The following is a 15,742-nucleotide window of genomic DNA, read 5'->3' on the forward strand; positions in this document are numbered from 1 at the left end:
GTTTCACAAGATGCCGATTTCCCATCACCACCCCCCCCACCCCCGCCTTACAAAAGACAATTATAAATATTTTCAAGTGCTTCCCTTCAGTCACCCCTTCTTTCCCAATAGACAGAAAGAGTAAGTATGAAGATTTTATAAAAGCAAAATATTGCAGATGCTGGAAATCTGAAATAAAAACAAGAAATGCTGGAAATACTCAGCATGTCTGGCAGCATCTGTGGAGAGAGAAGCAGAATTAACATTTCAGGTCAGTGACCCTTCATCAGAAGATTTTATGATGTGTTTCACGATTACTGCAGCTTATTGACATCAGGTCTCAGCTGTGGTTCAGTGATAGCACTTTTACCTCAGAGTCATGGGTACAACTCTTACTCGGAGATTTGAGCACTTAACCTGGATTAACACTCCAATGCAATACTGAGGGCGTGCTGCACTGTCGGAGGAGCCGTCTTTCCGATGAGATGTTAAACCAAACATCCATCTGCTCTCACAGGTGGGCCTGAAAGATTCCATGGACTATTTTGAAGAACAGGGGAATTCTCCTCAGTGTCCTGGCCAATATTTATCCTTCAACAGATTATCTGGTCATGTATTCCATTGTTGTTTGTGGGACCTTAGTGTCTGCAAATTAGCTGTTGCGTTTTCAAATTACAACAGTGACAACGTTTCAAAAATATTCCATTGGTTGATATATTTTAGGACGTCTTGAAGTTGTGAAAGGCACTATTTAAATGCAAGTCCAGGCCTTTCTTTTCCTTCTCAACAGTAAGGGTACGTAGAGGTGGCTTAATCCCAAGCAGTAACTTGTTGATAGGCTGTCTCATCATTACACTGCATGGAAATTATCCCACATAGTTTTGGTGGAACAAGAGAGCAATGTTCATTTACAATTGAACCAGCCCTTGTCAAACTTCAAGGCCTGGATGGCATATGGGTTTGGGATGACAAGTGGCATTCATGCCATATAAGTGCCAGATGATGATTATCTTAAACAACTGACTCCCCTATCATCAACTTCCTTGGTGTCACTATTGACCAGATGCTGAACTGGATCAACTCATCAACCATGTGGCTACAACAGTAGGGCAGAGGCTGAGTACTCTGAGATGAATGGCTTACTTTCTGAAGCCTCTCCATTAACCACAAGGCTCAAAGTCAGGAGTGTGATGGAAACTCCCCACTTGCCTGAATGGGTGCAGCACCACACATGATAAGGTCAAAACCATCCAGGACAAAGCAGAAGTGTCCCTTCGCCTACATTTGGAGAACAAATAATGAAGGCTAAAGTAAAGTGGAGTAGCAATGGTTAATGCAGAAGGAAGGGGACTTGAGTAGGAAGCAGCTGCAAGGATCAAGGTGGGCACCCTGGGAGAAGTGGCTTGGGTGGACTGACTGTCGGGGTCTTGGTGGGAGCAGCTGGAGAATAATGGCCAGAGAGGACTGCTGAAGAAGTGGCTGGAGCAGATTAAGAGCAAAGGTCCTGGGCAGGAGCAGCCTCAGGCGAGAGCTGGTGGAGGGGAATTGGGCAGGCTGAGCAGTGGAAACATCAGATTGAATAAACATCCTGCGATTCTGCTTGATTAACTTTGGGAATCGGTGACTATATTCCCTCAGAAGATTTCCTTTTAAATGGAAAAATCTTGGTGATGGGCCAAAGCCTAGAATACAGGACACCATCAATGTTGAAAAGAACGGCTGAAATTAAATTTGCTTAATTAACTGGGTTTTTTAAAGCCTGAGATAGTGCAGATGGTACACAGCTCCCAGGAGGGTTCAATGAGCTGAACGGCTGTTTCAGATTTCACATTTTTTTGAGGTTCTAGAAATGATCTTTTGAGATATATGGGGTCAAACAATCAATGCATTCCTAATCATTCACCTCCCTGCTATGTTCCAATCCAGTTCCTCGTGGGCCTAGATAAACAACAATAAACTGATCCTACTATGACATTCATTGGTAATCTCCCTCAAGAGACCAGTGGTGGGACGGGAAAGGAGAAGTGCAGTGCAGAGTGCTCGTCTGAGGTTGGAACTGAGGCATATTGTTAGGGCTTTACTCTGTATCTAACAAATGCTTTATCTGCTCTGGAAGCGTTTGATGGGATAGTGTAGAGGGAGCATTACTCTGTAACTAACCCATGCTGCGCCTGTCCTGGGAGTGTGTGATTGTGTTTTACTGGATTCCTGAAATGGAAGAGTTCCATCCCCAACACTAATATCCCTGATATAAAAACAGAAAATACTAGAAATGTTAAGCAAATCTGGCAGCATCTGTGGAGACAGGAACAGAGTTAACGTTTTAGTTCAGTGACCCTTCGTTTCTCTCTCCACAGAAACTGCCAGACCCGCTGAATATTTCCAGTATTTTTTGTTTTTATTTCAGATTTTCAGCATCTGTAATACTTTGCTATTGGACTAATATCCCTCACCTAGATGAGTGCAAGAAAACAAGTGGCTAAAGCCTCTGATAAGACAGCAGCTAGTAGAGTGTGGTACAAACATGCTGAGTGATTGTCCATTAACATCCCAAACAATAACTGTTGGACTGTGATCGTTTTCCCACAGGGAAAAGATTTTAATCCTTGGCCTCTCGTTAGTAGCTGATGCATTTAAGGCCAATAATCCTTGTTCTCCTTTCCAATAGTGACTGGGTGGGGTATGTAAAGGAGGAGGTGTTGGGCGTATTTCAAAGCATTAAGGCAGATAAGTCCCCAGGGCCTGATGGGATCTACCCCAGAATACTGAGGGAGGCAAGGGAAGAAATTGCTGGGGCCTTGACAGAAATCTTTGCATCCTCATTGGCTACAGGTGAGGTCCCAGAGGACTGGAGAATAGCCAATGTTGTTCCTTTGTTTAAGAAGGGTGGTAAGGATAATCCAGGAAATTATAGGCCGTGAGCCTTAAATCAGTGGTAGGAAAATTATTAGAGAGGATTCCTCGGGACAGGATTTACTCCCATTTGGAAACAAACAAACCTATTAGCGAGAGGCAGCATGGTTTTGTGAAGGGGAGGTCGTGTCTCACTAACTTGATTGAGTTTTTTGAGGAAGTGACGAAGATGATTGATGAAGGAAGGGCAGTGGATGTTGTCTATATGGACTTGAGTAAAGGCTTTGACAAGGTCCCTCATGGCAGACTGGTACAAAAGATGAAGTCACACGGGATCAGAGGTGAGCTGGCAAGATGGATACAGAACTGGCTTGGTCATAGAAGACAGAGGGTAGCATTGGATGGGTGTTTTTCTGAATGGAGGGATGTGACTAGTGGTGTTCCGCAGGGATCAGTGCTGGGACCTTTGCTCTTTGTAGTATATATAAATGATTTAGAGGATAATGTAGCTGGTCTGATTAGTAAGTTTGCGGACGACACAAAGGCTGGTGGAGTTGCGGATAGTGATGAGGATTGTCAGAGGATACAGCAGGATATAGATCGCTTGGAGACTTGGGCGGAGAAATGGCAGATGGAGTTAAATCTGGACAAATGTGAGGTAATGCATTTTGGAAGGTCTAATGCAGGTGGGAAGTATACAGTAAATGGCAGAACCCTTAGGAGTATTGACAGGCAGAGAGATCTGGGCGTACAGGTCCACAGGTCACTGAAAGTGGCAACGCAGGTGGATAAGGTAGTCAAGAAGGCATACGGCATGCTTGCCTTCATCGGTCGGGGCATAGAGTATAAAAATTGGCAAGTCATGCTGCAGCTGTACAGAACCTTAGTTAGGCCAGACTTCGAATATTGCGTGCAATTCTGGTCGTCACACTACCAGAAGGACGTGGAGGTTTTGGAGAGGGTACAGAAGAGGTTTACCAGGATGTTGCCTGGTCTGGAGGGCATTAGCTATGAGGAGAGGTTGGAAAAACTCGGATTGTTTTCACTGGAACGACGGAGGTGGAGGGGCGACATGATAGAGGTTTACAAAGTTATGAGCGGCATGGACAGAGTGGATAGTCAGAAGCTTTTTCCCAGGGTGGAAGAGTCAGTTACTAAGGGACATAGGTTTAAGGTGCGAGGGGGAAAGTTTTGAGGGGATGTGCGAGGAAATTCTTTACACAGAGAGTGGCGAGTGCCTGGAACCTGCTGCCGGGGGAGGTGGGGGAAGCAGGTACGATAGCGAAGTTTAAGAGGCATCTTGACAAATACATGAATAGGATGGGAATAGAGGGATACGGTCCCCGGAAGTGCAGAAGGTTTTAGTTTAGGCAGGCATCAAGATCGGCGCGGGCTTGGAGGGCCGAATGGCCTGTTCCTGTGCTGTACTGTTCTTTGTATGTTGCTGGGGTATTTATTGCTGCTGTCAGTCGCTAAGCAGGTCACACGGACTCAGAGTGTGTCTGGGGGTTCAAAGTTCAGGACCGGGGAGAAAAAAAAAGAATGGACAAGGGAAAAAACTGGGGGATTTAATCTCAGGAAGAGTATAGGCCAATCGTAACTTGCTGCCAGCAGAAACTGTGGAGAGCCCAGGGAGCAGCAGAATTAAAATAACTGTGATGAACTTACCCCTCACCAATTCTGCACTGCCACCATATTTACTGGGCCTTCCAACAAGCAGCCCAGGTGCCCACCTGATTCAAGGGATACCGCCTCCACCCCCCCAACCTGCCCTCCTGCCGGCTGGGTCAGCCTCTGAATCACTCAATATTGGGAGCTGGCAAGCTGCAGCTGGGTGTCTGCTCGGAGAATGCAGCTGACCGGTGGCAAGGATATGAGGTCTGGCCCTCGAAATGGTCTGGCTCTCCTGCTGGCAGGAGCGGGTGGGCATTCTGCCTGCTGTCCACCAGTTCCGGGTCTGTTGTTAAAATTCTACCCTGATAACACGTTAACTTTTGCCCGTTGTTGTGCTGGTTAAAGAAATTGCATTTAAGTAGTGCTTTTCACAACCTCAGTCCGTCCCAAAGCGCTTTACAGCCAACCAACTTTAGGAATTTAGCCAGTGTTGCAATGTAGGAAACATGGAGTTATTTTGCACACAGCAAGCTCCCACAAACAGCAATGAAATAATAACCAGATGACCAGATTATCTGTTTTTAGTGGTGATGGTTGAGAAATAAATATTGGCTAGGACACTGGGGATAACTCCTCTGCTCTTCTTGACAATAGTCCCATGGAATTTTTTACGTTCATCTAGGAGGGCAAATAGACCTTTGTTGGGCGGCACAGTGGCGCAGTGGTTAGCACCGCAGCCTCATAGCTCCAGGGACCCGGGTTCGATTCTGGGTACTGCCTGTGTGGAGTTTGCAAGTTCTCCCTGTGTCTGCGTGGGTTTCCTCCGGGTGCTCCGGTTTCCTCCCACACGCCAAAGACTTGCAGGTTGATAGGTTAATTGGCCATTACAAATTGCCCCTAGTATAGGTAGGTGGTAGGGAAAATATATAGGGACAGGTGGGGATGTGGTAGGAATATGGGATTAGTGTAGGATTAGTATAAATGGGTGGTTGATGGTCGGCACAGACTCGGTGGGCCGAAGGGCCTGTTTCAGTGCTGTATCTCTAAACTAAAACTAAACTAACATCTCATCCAAAAGACAATACTTTTAACAAAGCAGCACTCCCTCAATACTGCACGGGAGCGTCAACCTAGATTTGTGCTCAAGTGTGGAGCATGGAACTGAAACCCACGACCTTCTGACTCAAGAGACGAGAGTGCTACAAACTGTGCCACAGCTGACAATACTGATCAAGCTGGAGATAGAAACATAGAAAGATTTATGGCACAGAAGGGGGCCATTCAGCCCATCGTGGCTGTGCCAGACAAAAAAGAGCTATCCAGTCTAATTCCACTTTCCAGCTCTTGATCCGTAGCCCTGTAGGTTATGGCGCCTCAAGTGCATACCCAAGTATTTTTTTTAATGCATTGAAGGCTTCTGCCTCTACCACCCTTTCAGGCAGTGAGTTCCGGACACCCACTACCCTGTGGTGAAAAAAACTACTCCTCAACTCCCCTCTAATCTTTCTACCAATTATTTTAAATCTATGCCTCCTGGTTATTGGCTTCTTTGCTAATGGAAATAGGTCCTTCCTATCCACTCTATCTAGGCTCTCATAATTTTACACACCACAATTAAATGTCCCCTCAGCCTCCTCTTTTCCAAAGAAAACAAACCTAGCTTATCTACTCTTTCCTCATAGCTAAAATTCTCCATTTCTGGCAACATCCTCGTAGATCTGTCGGCAACCTATGGCGAATACAGTCAACATGAGGAGCAGTAAGGAGACATCATATACAGTGAGCTGTCACATGCCGTTTCTTACCTGGGTGATATCCCTGGAGGCGGCTGCTGCACTCATGTGTAAACTGGGCTGTCTCACTGAACTACTGCAGTCTAAAGCACGGGCGAATGTACCTACAGACCTAGAGTGGGCCAGAAATGGTTACACATCATCACTCTTTGTTTGGATAAGGCAGCTCCAAGAAAAAAAGTTTCTCTCAATTTTAGCTTACACATTGCTATGTGTCAGCACGGCCTCTGTGTGACTCCAGTCCCACACCAATGAGTATTACTCTTAACAGCACTCTCAACTGTATGAAACTGCTCATTGTTGCAGCACCTTCACCATACTGATAGCAGTGGTTCATGAAGGTGGTCCACCTCCACCTTCTCAATGGTTATTAATGACAGACATTAAATGTTGGCCTTGCCAACAATACCCACACCCCAAGAATGAATATTATATACAAGGAAAAACCCCAGGCATACAGAGACCAATTGTAACACATGTGAGATCAAATAAGATATGGACTGGGGATCAAACATAGACATTCCTGGTCTGTACAGCAAGGACTGCACTGTAGTGGTGCCTGTACTCGCTGTGCAAAAGCATTCCCTCAGTAACCACTAATTAACTTTATTCAATAATACAGAAACCTGAGAGTCCCTTTCTGTTCTATTTCCCTTTGGTCTTCTTGCCAGAAGGTATAAAAGGCACGGAAGTCGCAAGGGCTCCATTTAGTAAACACACAATAATTTCACAATGGCACAATATCATTGAGCGTGGCACAACAGCGTCGCGGAGTGTGGCTCAATAGCACTGAGTGACACACAATAATGCCATGGAAAGACCAGGCTTGTGATATGGTGATAGTGTGATCACCAGAACTGAGCCCGAGATCCCTTATCAGTGAAACAGACTCCTCTCTATTTTGCAGCACTTTTAAAGAGAGCTTTGTGATCGGCTGCTCACCATACACCTTATTGGTTATGTTGTCAGCACTCACCGAGCGACCACTAAGAACTGGTCAATCTGTTTGTCTGTCAGTGGGGTGTCGCCATCCCAGATCTTGGCTTCCATTTTGGACTGATCTCTTCCATCCTCCTCTCCTGCAATACGAGAAACTCAACAGTGATAGTGCTCATCTAGCTAAAAGGAAATGGTGGGAAAATTCCAGGAGCTTAAACTAGTTAGTGTGCAAATAATTCAAGTGTCTGCAGGGCGGTGGTGCAAAGATTTAAAGGCATGCGGTCAAAAGTAGTTAGTATAGGAGAGAGTACTCTTCATCATACAATCCAGGTACCATCTACTGCACACCTCCCCCTTGACCCTCCCTCATTAGCTTCACTGCTCCATCTCATCTCTGGTCTCCATCCATGGACCACGTGAATCACTGGAGCTTGAGAAGTAAGGAATGCCATGCACTGAAAAGGGCTATCCCCATACCATATTTAACAATGTGAAAACCATGACTGTGGTCTTTATCCAAGTGTAGCCAATGCATAACAGAATATGGAGCCACATCGGAGGTTTGTTCATAAAATTAAGATGCATGGTATGAAAGGGAGCAATTCGGGATTCATAGGAAGTTGGTTAAAGAACTGGATGGATTTAAGTAGTGTCCCACGGGTCACTGCTCAATGAGGCAATCTGGACTTGGGAGCACAACATCTAAATTTGGAGACAACACAAAGGAGGTGAATTTCCTCAGAGCTTCTCCTGCTCCCTGACCGTAAATTGGACAGAAATCCTCTTTTCAGGCACACAAACCACTTCTGTCGCAATTACTGTGGCAGAGAGGGAGGAGGCCCAGGGGAATTCATCCCACAAAACTAGGGAACATGGTCAACTGTGAAGAGGACTGTAAGCAACTTAAATAGGACATAGGCAGATTTGTAAATTAGACAGATAATTGTTAGATGATAGTTAAAGCAGGTTCATGTGTGATTATACAATTTGATAGTTAGAATACATTTCAGATATGAAGTTAGGATTTAAGATGTCAAGGATTAATTCCCAAAAGTCTTCACAGGGAAAAAGGCTGAAGCCACTGGAACAACAGGGCAGGAGGTATTTAAACCAAAACAGAAAGAAAGAACTTTCATTAATATAGCACCTTTCATAACCTCAGGACATCTCAAAGCACTTCACAACCAATGACGTACTTCACTGTTCTAATGTAGGGAACAGACAATGAGTTCCCATTCAAAGGCAAAATACTGCAGGTGCTGGAAATCAAATAAAAACAGAAAGTGCTGGAGATACTCAGACAGTTATGCAGCATCTGTGGAGAGAGAAGCAAAATTAACATTTCAGTTCTGTGAACGTCATAATGTTTCACAGACCTGAAATGCTGAGCCGGATTTTTAAAGCCCGCTGAGCGTTAGCAACTAAGGCAAGCGTGATTTGAATATCGCACTCACGGAGGTCGGAACTGGGACCTGTCGCCTCCAGAATGTGACACCATTTTTAAAGGGACACTGGCAGCAAGGGAACGGGTCGGGTGCATGCCTCCAATTAATAACCTGTTGAGCTCATTGAAGAGCTCATTAACAGGCTTGTCAGCAGCAGGTAATAATTTTTAAAGGCTGGGAGCATGGAGAATGCCATGGGGGGAACACAACAGGGTGTTCAAGACGGGAACATAGCGGGGGGGCCATGAGGGTTATGGGAGAGGCTGATTAAAAGACTGCAGAGACCCAAAAAAACGCTCAGCTGCTTCCAAAGTGCCACTGAGTGGCTTTTCTCAGTGGTGAGTGGCAGAAACTGGACAGAGATGTGAGGCCGCTGACATCACTTGGACACCTGGGGTTGGCAGGGGAAGGCCTGGTGAACACACGAAGCCCAGCTGAGGGAGTTCAGATGGGAACAGGCTACTCTGACCTCGGACAGAGCAGCCAGGATGAGCTGCGGCAGATGCAACCCCCTGGACAGCAGGAGGACAGAAGAGCACAGCAGGGGAGCTGTAAGGGGAGGAAAGTGCTACCCAAGACATTGGGTGCACAGCCCGAGTCAGCTACCTACAAACGACAGAGCACCAGTGCTGTAGGAGCCTGTGCCTATCCAGGCAGATGGTCTTGCACCCATGTGCTCTGATCCACAATGACCTGAGGCCTCATGGCCCCCATGGCAGTCCCTACCTGCAGCCGCCAAGGTCTCTGTCACTCTGGATTTCTATGTAATCGAGTTGTTCCAGGGATCAGCTGTGGACCTCGGTGGCATCTCACAGTCAGCAGCTCACAGGCCATCAGACAGGTCACGGATGTCATTTTCAGGAGGGCAGGGGGAGTACACCCACTTTGAGACACATGGGCCTGTGCAGGCACAGAGGGCATTGGATTTGGCCTCAATCGCTGGATTCCTCCTGATGCAGGGCATCATCACTTGCACCCTTGTGGCATCAAGGTACCCAGCAATGGGCTCATGAGATCCATCAACAGGAAAGGCTTCCATTCCCTCAACGTCCAACTGGTGTGCAACCACAACAGGAGCTTCCTCTATCTGTATGCTCACGTTCCTGGCAGCTGCCATGACTCTTTCATCCTCCGCCAATCCAGGCTGCCTCGGCACTTCAGTCCATCCCCCAAAGTGCATGACTGGCGACAAGGGACATTCCTTGAAGAGGTGGCAACTGGCCACTCTACGGGAGACCCAGACAGAGGCACAGAGGCAAAACAACCAATGCCACCTGCTAAGCAGACCAATCACTGAGCAGGCCATCAGGTGCCTGGACCAGTCGGGTGGCACCCTCCAATACCCCCCTGCAAGGGTCTTGGTCATTGTGGTGTCTGCTGAGCTCTGCATAACATGGCCCTCCAGAGAGTGGACCTTGAAGACGGTGAGGCCTTGGAAGGAGACAGCTCCGTGGGAGGAGCAGGAGGTAAGAGAGGAGGAGGAAGAGGAAGTGGAGGGGAATAACACTCAACAGAGAGGTGCACCTGCTGCAAGACGAGGTGTCCTCCTCCTGCCACCCTCCAGGAAGAGCTCCCTCCTCTCCCTCATGGCCTCTAGCATTAGATCCAGGTGGGCATTGATGAAGCAAGGAGCTGCTCTGCCCCTGGTGCCAGGCCTCAAGCTCCCCTGTGACAATTTGTTTCCCAATTGTGCTGTGGAAGGCAGATCACTCCGTCAGGACAACCAGCAGCCTCAGTGGCTGCCATGGAAGTCTACATGAGTCCCACACTTGATCTAACCCACGACCACTTTCAATACCAATGACTTGAAGAGAACAGGAAACCTGTCTCCATACCAAATAAGGGCTTACGTATTTGAAAACTGCAATCTGAATCAACTTCTTTTAACAATAGGCAGGTTTCTGACCCAAAACCAGACCAGGTTCCTGTTTCCCGCCTCCATAATGGAAATCCAGCCCGCTAACTCAGTTTCTTTTGACACAGGTGATGCCTGACCTGAGTATTTCCAGCATTTTCTGTTTATAATGAGTTACCCATTGTTGGTCATACCAGTTTGAGATACTGAGGACATAATTAACACTTTCCAGTGATATTCAGATACGTAATGTCATAACCACCTCATTCATGAAAGCTGAACAGGGGTTGTTGCAAGGAAACTCACAACTAGGAGGGCTGTAACTGATTTGATTGGCAGCTCAAGTGGCCAATCCCTGGATAGAGAGAGCTGGGGTGAGGCAGAGGTCAATCTTTTTTCTTCTTGTCCATTTAAAAAGTAAAAAGAACTGCTGGAGTACAAATGGAGCACTTTGTCAGGAGTTGGTAAGGGACTGAGCCACATGGAGTTAGGGATTCATTATTCAACCTAGTACCAACCAGTTAAAGGAAAATTACCGATCAGGACAGTTGTACTTAGCCCAATAACAGAGACAGTTTCATATCCTTTGTAATTTTGCATGTCACGAGGAGTGTTACAAAATAGATTCAAATTCACTGCAAATGTTACTGTTTCTTCATGCATTCAGTGTTGAATAAATCGGCCTGTTGATTTATAATTGGCTTCATCCCAATGAAATGCCATCAGTACACCTTTCAAAAATAGGAGAAATGCACGAGGGACGCACACTATTTCACACAATCTAGTTCACATAACAAGAGGTTTGCATCGTTACTCCCAACTCCCCGCTACATCATCCTATCATTAAATATTGGGTAACAAAGGTGAATTCCTGATCAAAAGGGACTTGGGCTCACCACGATCTTCTCAAGACCTTGCCAGCGACGCCCACGTCCCATGAAATAATTTTTTTAAATTATGGGATTGTTTGGAGCTGACTATCCTCTGTCTGTGCTGTCAAATGTTATAACTCCATGGATGGTCCAATTGAAAGTCTGTGTTGCCATGAATAGAGGTGTTCATTTGCCAAATCCATTGACCATTTACCTTCTTTCAGTAAGTCTGTAATGTCTGCCTGGTATTGGGGACCGACACGGATCTCTCCCTTGTCTGCCAAAAGGGTCTTCAGTTGTGGATCATACACGAGCGAATAAAAAAATGTGTCCTGGAGGGAAAAGAATCGAACAGAGAGGCCATTCAGTGCAAGCTCACATGAGGCAGGTCTGACTGCCCTGGGACTGAAATACCTAGCGTGTTTGAATGAACAGAGACCCCAGTTAGTTTTATTCCTTGCTCTCTTAATGAAGAATAAATGTTGTGGAATGGAATATTTTCTGCTTTGTGCTCCCAGAGAAGATACAGCATGGACTAGATATAGAGTAAAACTTCCTCTACACTGTCCCATCAAACACTCCCAGGGCAGGTACAGCACAGGTTAGATGAACAGCAAAGCTCCCTCTACAATGTCCAATTAAACACGTGCAGGGTAGGTGCAGCTCTGGTTAGATACAGAGTAATGCTCCCTCTACACTGTCACGTTAAACACTCTGAGATCAAGTACAGCACAAGTTACAGAGTAAAGATCCCTCTACATCCAAATCTGCAGGGCAGATACAATATGCGTTAGGTATAGTGAAAGGCTCCCTCTGCACCAAGGGTTCTCAATCTTTTTGCTTTTGAGGTGACACCCGCACCCCACCCCCCGCCCCCACCCAACCACTGCCACCAATGTCATAAAAATTCCACAGACTCATTAAACACAAGACAGGTATTGTTTCTACTAAAAATTAGCTATACAATTAAACACATTTTTTTTGTGGTACTTAATGTGACTAGAAGATTGATCACATAACCTCCAGTGCAGTGCCAAGGGAGTGCTGCACTGAGAGAGGTTGGAAACTGGAGGTAATAAGTGAACAATGAGCTTTTGTGTCCTGCCAATAGGATGAAGGGGGTCTTAAAAAGGCCTTCCTTATTATGCACAGTTATAGAGTTCAGAGATGTTCCTCTTTACAGACACACAGCTTAGTGGATTTCAAAGCACTGCTTTTTAGGGCCTGATTAACCTAAGGTAACAGGCAATTCAGGAAACAATCTGGAGATAATGCATCAGTGTTGGGGCGTTCAACAAGTTCTTTCAGGAGTGTGAAAGAATCCCACAACTGTGATATTTTGGGTTATATTTTTGAATCAGCAAAACCACCTCTCATATACACACAGTCATTAAATCATTTTATTACCCAGATGATTTAAAACACACTCACATATTAACCACAACCCCTTTAATCAATAACTGGAAATGAGATGAAATTTTATGTTTCCACAACTGTCAAGTCAGAGACAAACTAAAACAAGATGTGACCTGAACCCCAGCATTACACCGGAATGAGTGGTTGTAAAGAGGAAGCTCTCCCTTGGTGACTCTGTTGTTACAGCTGGTTTTCTATTATTCACTGGCTGTTGCTCCTATTGAACGAATGGAGGAAATCTAATACCTTCTTGATGTTGCTGGTGATAAACTCAATATACTGCCTGTTGGCCTAGCCCTGATTTATCTTTCCCTGCATTGGATCATACTGTCCTGTCATGTCTGAAGCACGACAACGCTCCCCTGAACTAAACCAACCCCAGCTGTAATTGCTGTGTTTATTGATTTATCTGGTGCTTCAGATGGGCGGCGCAAAGCCAAATAACCACACTGGCCACATCTGACCCAGAGTGCGAGTTAGGCACTTGGTCAGAAGGGTGACAGATTGAGACAGTGGATAACATAAGTTCCTATTTTTGTTGGACCCCTTGAAATCTTCACACGACCGACCCCTCAGGGGCCCTGAACCCTGCCCCATCAAACACTCACAGGTCAGGTACAGCATGGACTAGATACAGAGTAAAGCACTCTCTACACAGTCCCAAACACTCCCAAGGCAAGTACAGCACGGGTTAGATACAGAGTAAAGCTTCCTCTACACTATCCCAAACATTCCCAGGATGGGTACAGCATGGGTTGGCTGATTTTCCCAAACATCTAGGGTTGACGTTCCCTCCCAGTGCAGATGGGGATGTAGGGAGGTGGGTGTGGGGTTTGGTTTCAAGTATTTGGGGATAGTTCTGCCACCCAGTGAGAGGATACCCCGAGGAATGTCTGTCCTTTCTGATGGGACAGACTAAGGGGCAAAAAACGTTAGTGGCGGTTGTATATAGACCCCCAAACTGTAGTGGTGATGTTGGGAATGTCATTAAACAGGAAATTAGAGATGCATGCAATAAAGGAACATCTGTAATTATGGGTGATTTTAATCTGCATACAGATTGGGCAAATCAAATTAGCCACAACACCGTAGAGGAGGAATTCTTGGAGTGTATACGGGATGGTTTTCTGGACCAATACGTTGAGGAACAGGCTATCCTAGACTGGGTATTGTGTAATGAGAGAGGAATAATTGACAATCTAGTGGTGCGAGATCCCTTGGGGACGAGCGACCATAATATGATAGAATTATTCATCAAGATGGAGAGTGACGTAGTTGATTCTGAGACAGGGTCCTGAATCTTAGTAAAGGAAACTACGAAGGTATGAGGCGCGAGTTGGCCATGACGGATTGGGAAACGTTACTTAAAGGGATGACGGTGGATAGGCAATGGCAAACATTTAAAGAGCGCATGGATGAACTGCAACAATTGTTTATCCCTGTCTGGCACAAAAGTAAAACGGGAAAGGTAGCCTAACCATGGCTTATAAGGGAAATTAGAGATAGCATTAGATCCAAGGAAGAGGCATATAAATTTGCCATAAAAAACAACAGACCTGAGGATTGGGAGCGGTTTAGAATTCAGCAAAGGAGGACCAAGGGATTGATTAAGAAGGGGAAAATAGAGTACGAGAGTAAGCTTGTGGGGAACATAAAAAGTGACAGTAGAAGTTTCTATAGGTATGTGAAGAGAAAAAGATGGGTGAAGACAAATGTAGGTCCCTTACAGTCAGAAACAGGGGAATAAAGAAATAGCTGACCAACTAAATGCATACTTTTGTTATATCTTCACAAAGGAGGACACAAATATCATACCAGAAACGTTGGGGAACACAGGACTCAGTGACAGAAAGAAACTGAAGGAAATCAGTATTAGAAGAGAAATGGTGTTGGGGAAATTGATGGGATTGAAGGCTGATAAATCCCCAGGGCCTGATAATCTACATCCCAGAGTACTTAAGGAAGTGGCCCCAGAAATAGTGGATGCATTGGTGGTCATCTTCCAAGGTTCTATAGACTCTGGAACAGTTCTTACAGATTGGAGGGCATCTAATGTAACCCCACTATTTAAAAAGGGAGGTAGAGAGAAAGCAGGGAATTATAGACCAGTCAGCCTGATGTCAGTAGTGGGGAAAATTCTAGAGTCCATTATCAAAGATTTTATAGCACAGCACTTGGAGAACAATGGTAGAATCGGGCAGAGTCAGCATGGATTTACGAAAGGGAGATCATGCTTGACAAACCTACTAGAATTCTTTGAGGATGTAACTAGTAGAGTTGATGAGGGGGAGCCAGTGGATGTGGTTTATTTGGACTTTCAGAAGGCTTTCGACAAAGTGCCACATAAGAGATTAGCATGTAAAATTAAAGCGCATGGGATTGGGGGTAGTGTAATGCGATGGATAGAAAATTGGTTGGCAGACAGGAAACAAAAAGTAGGGATAAATAGGTCTTTTTCTGAATGACAGGCAGTGACAAGTGGGGTACCGCAAGGATCGGTGCTAGGACCAGCTATTCACAATATACATTAATGATTTAGATGAGGGAACTAAATGTAATATTTCCAAATTTGCAGATGACACAAAACTGGGTGGGAGAGTGAGTTGTGAGGAGGATGCAGAGAGGCTTCAGGGTGATTTGGACAAGTTGAGTGAGTGGGCTAATGCATGGCAGATGCAGTATAATGTGGATAAATGTGAGATATCCACTTTGGTAGCAAAAACAGGAAGGCAGATTATTATCTGAATGACTATAAACTGAGAGAGGGAATATGCAGCGAGACCTGGGTGTTCTCGTACACCAGTCACTGAAGGTAAGCATGCAGGTCCAACACGCAGTAAAAAAGGCAAATGGTATGTTGGCCTTCATAGTGAGAGGATTTGAGTACAGGAGAAGGGATGCTTACTGCAATTATACAGGGCCTTGGTGAGGCCACACCTGGAATATTGTGTGCAGTTTTGGTCTCCTTATCTGAGG

The 15,742-nt window shown here is 45.6% G+C and overlaps 1 protein-coding gene across 3 annotated transcripts in view; it reads right to left on the minus strand.

Moving 5' to 3' along the window:
• The window catches only part of LOC137373960 (metastasis-associated protein MTA1-like), a 141,576-nt gene that overhangs the window by 71,419 nt on the left and 54,415 nt on the right, over positions 1-15,742 (minus strand). For all 3 annotated transcript variants that reach the window (XM_068039640.1, XM_068039638.1, XM_068039639.1), the window contains 3 exons: positions 11,565-11,682; positions 7,216-7,318; positions 6,252-6,351 (listed from right to left, as the gene is read on the minus strand). In XM_068039640.1, coding sequence (XP_067895741.1) covers positions 6,252-6,351; positions 7,216-7,318; positions 11,565-11,682 — 321 coding nt within the window. The remainder of the gene's footprint in view (positions 1-6,251; positions 6,352-7,215; positions 7,319-11,564; positions 11,683-15,742) is intronic.

This window comes from Heterodontus francisci, chromosome 9 (assembly GCF_036365525.1).
Source record: "Heterodontus francisci isolate sHetFra1 chromosome 9, sHetFra1.hap1, whole genome shotgun sequence".
NCBI lineage: Eukaryota > Metazoa > Chordata > Chondrichthyes > Heterodontiformes > Heterodontidae > Heterodontus > Heterodontus francisci.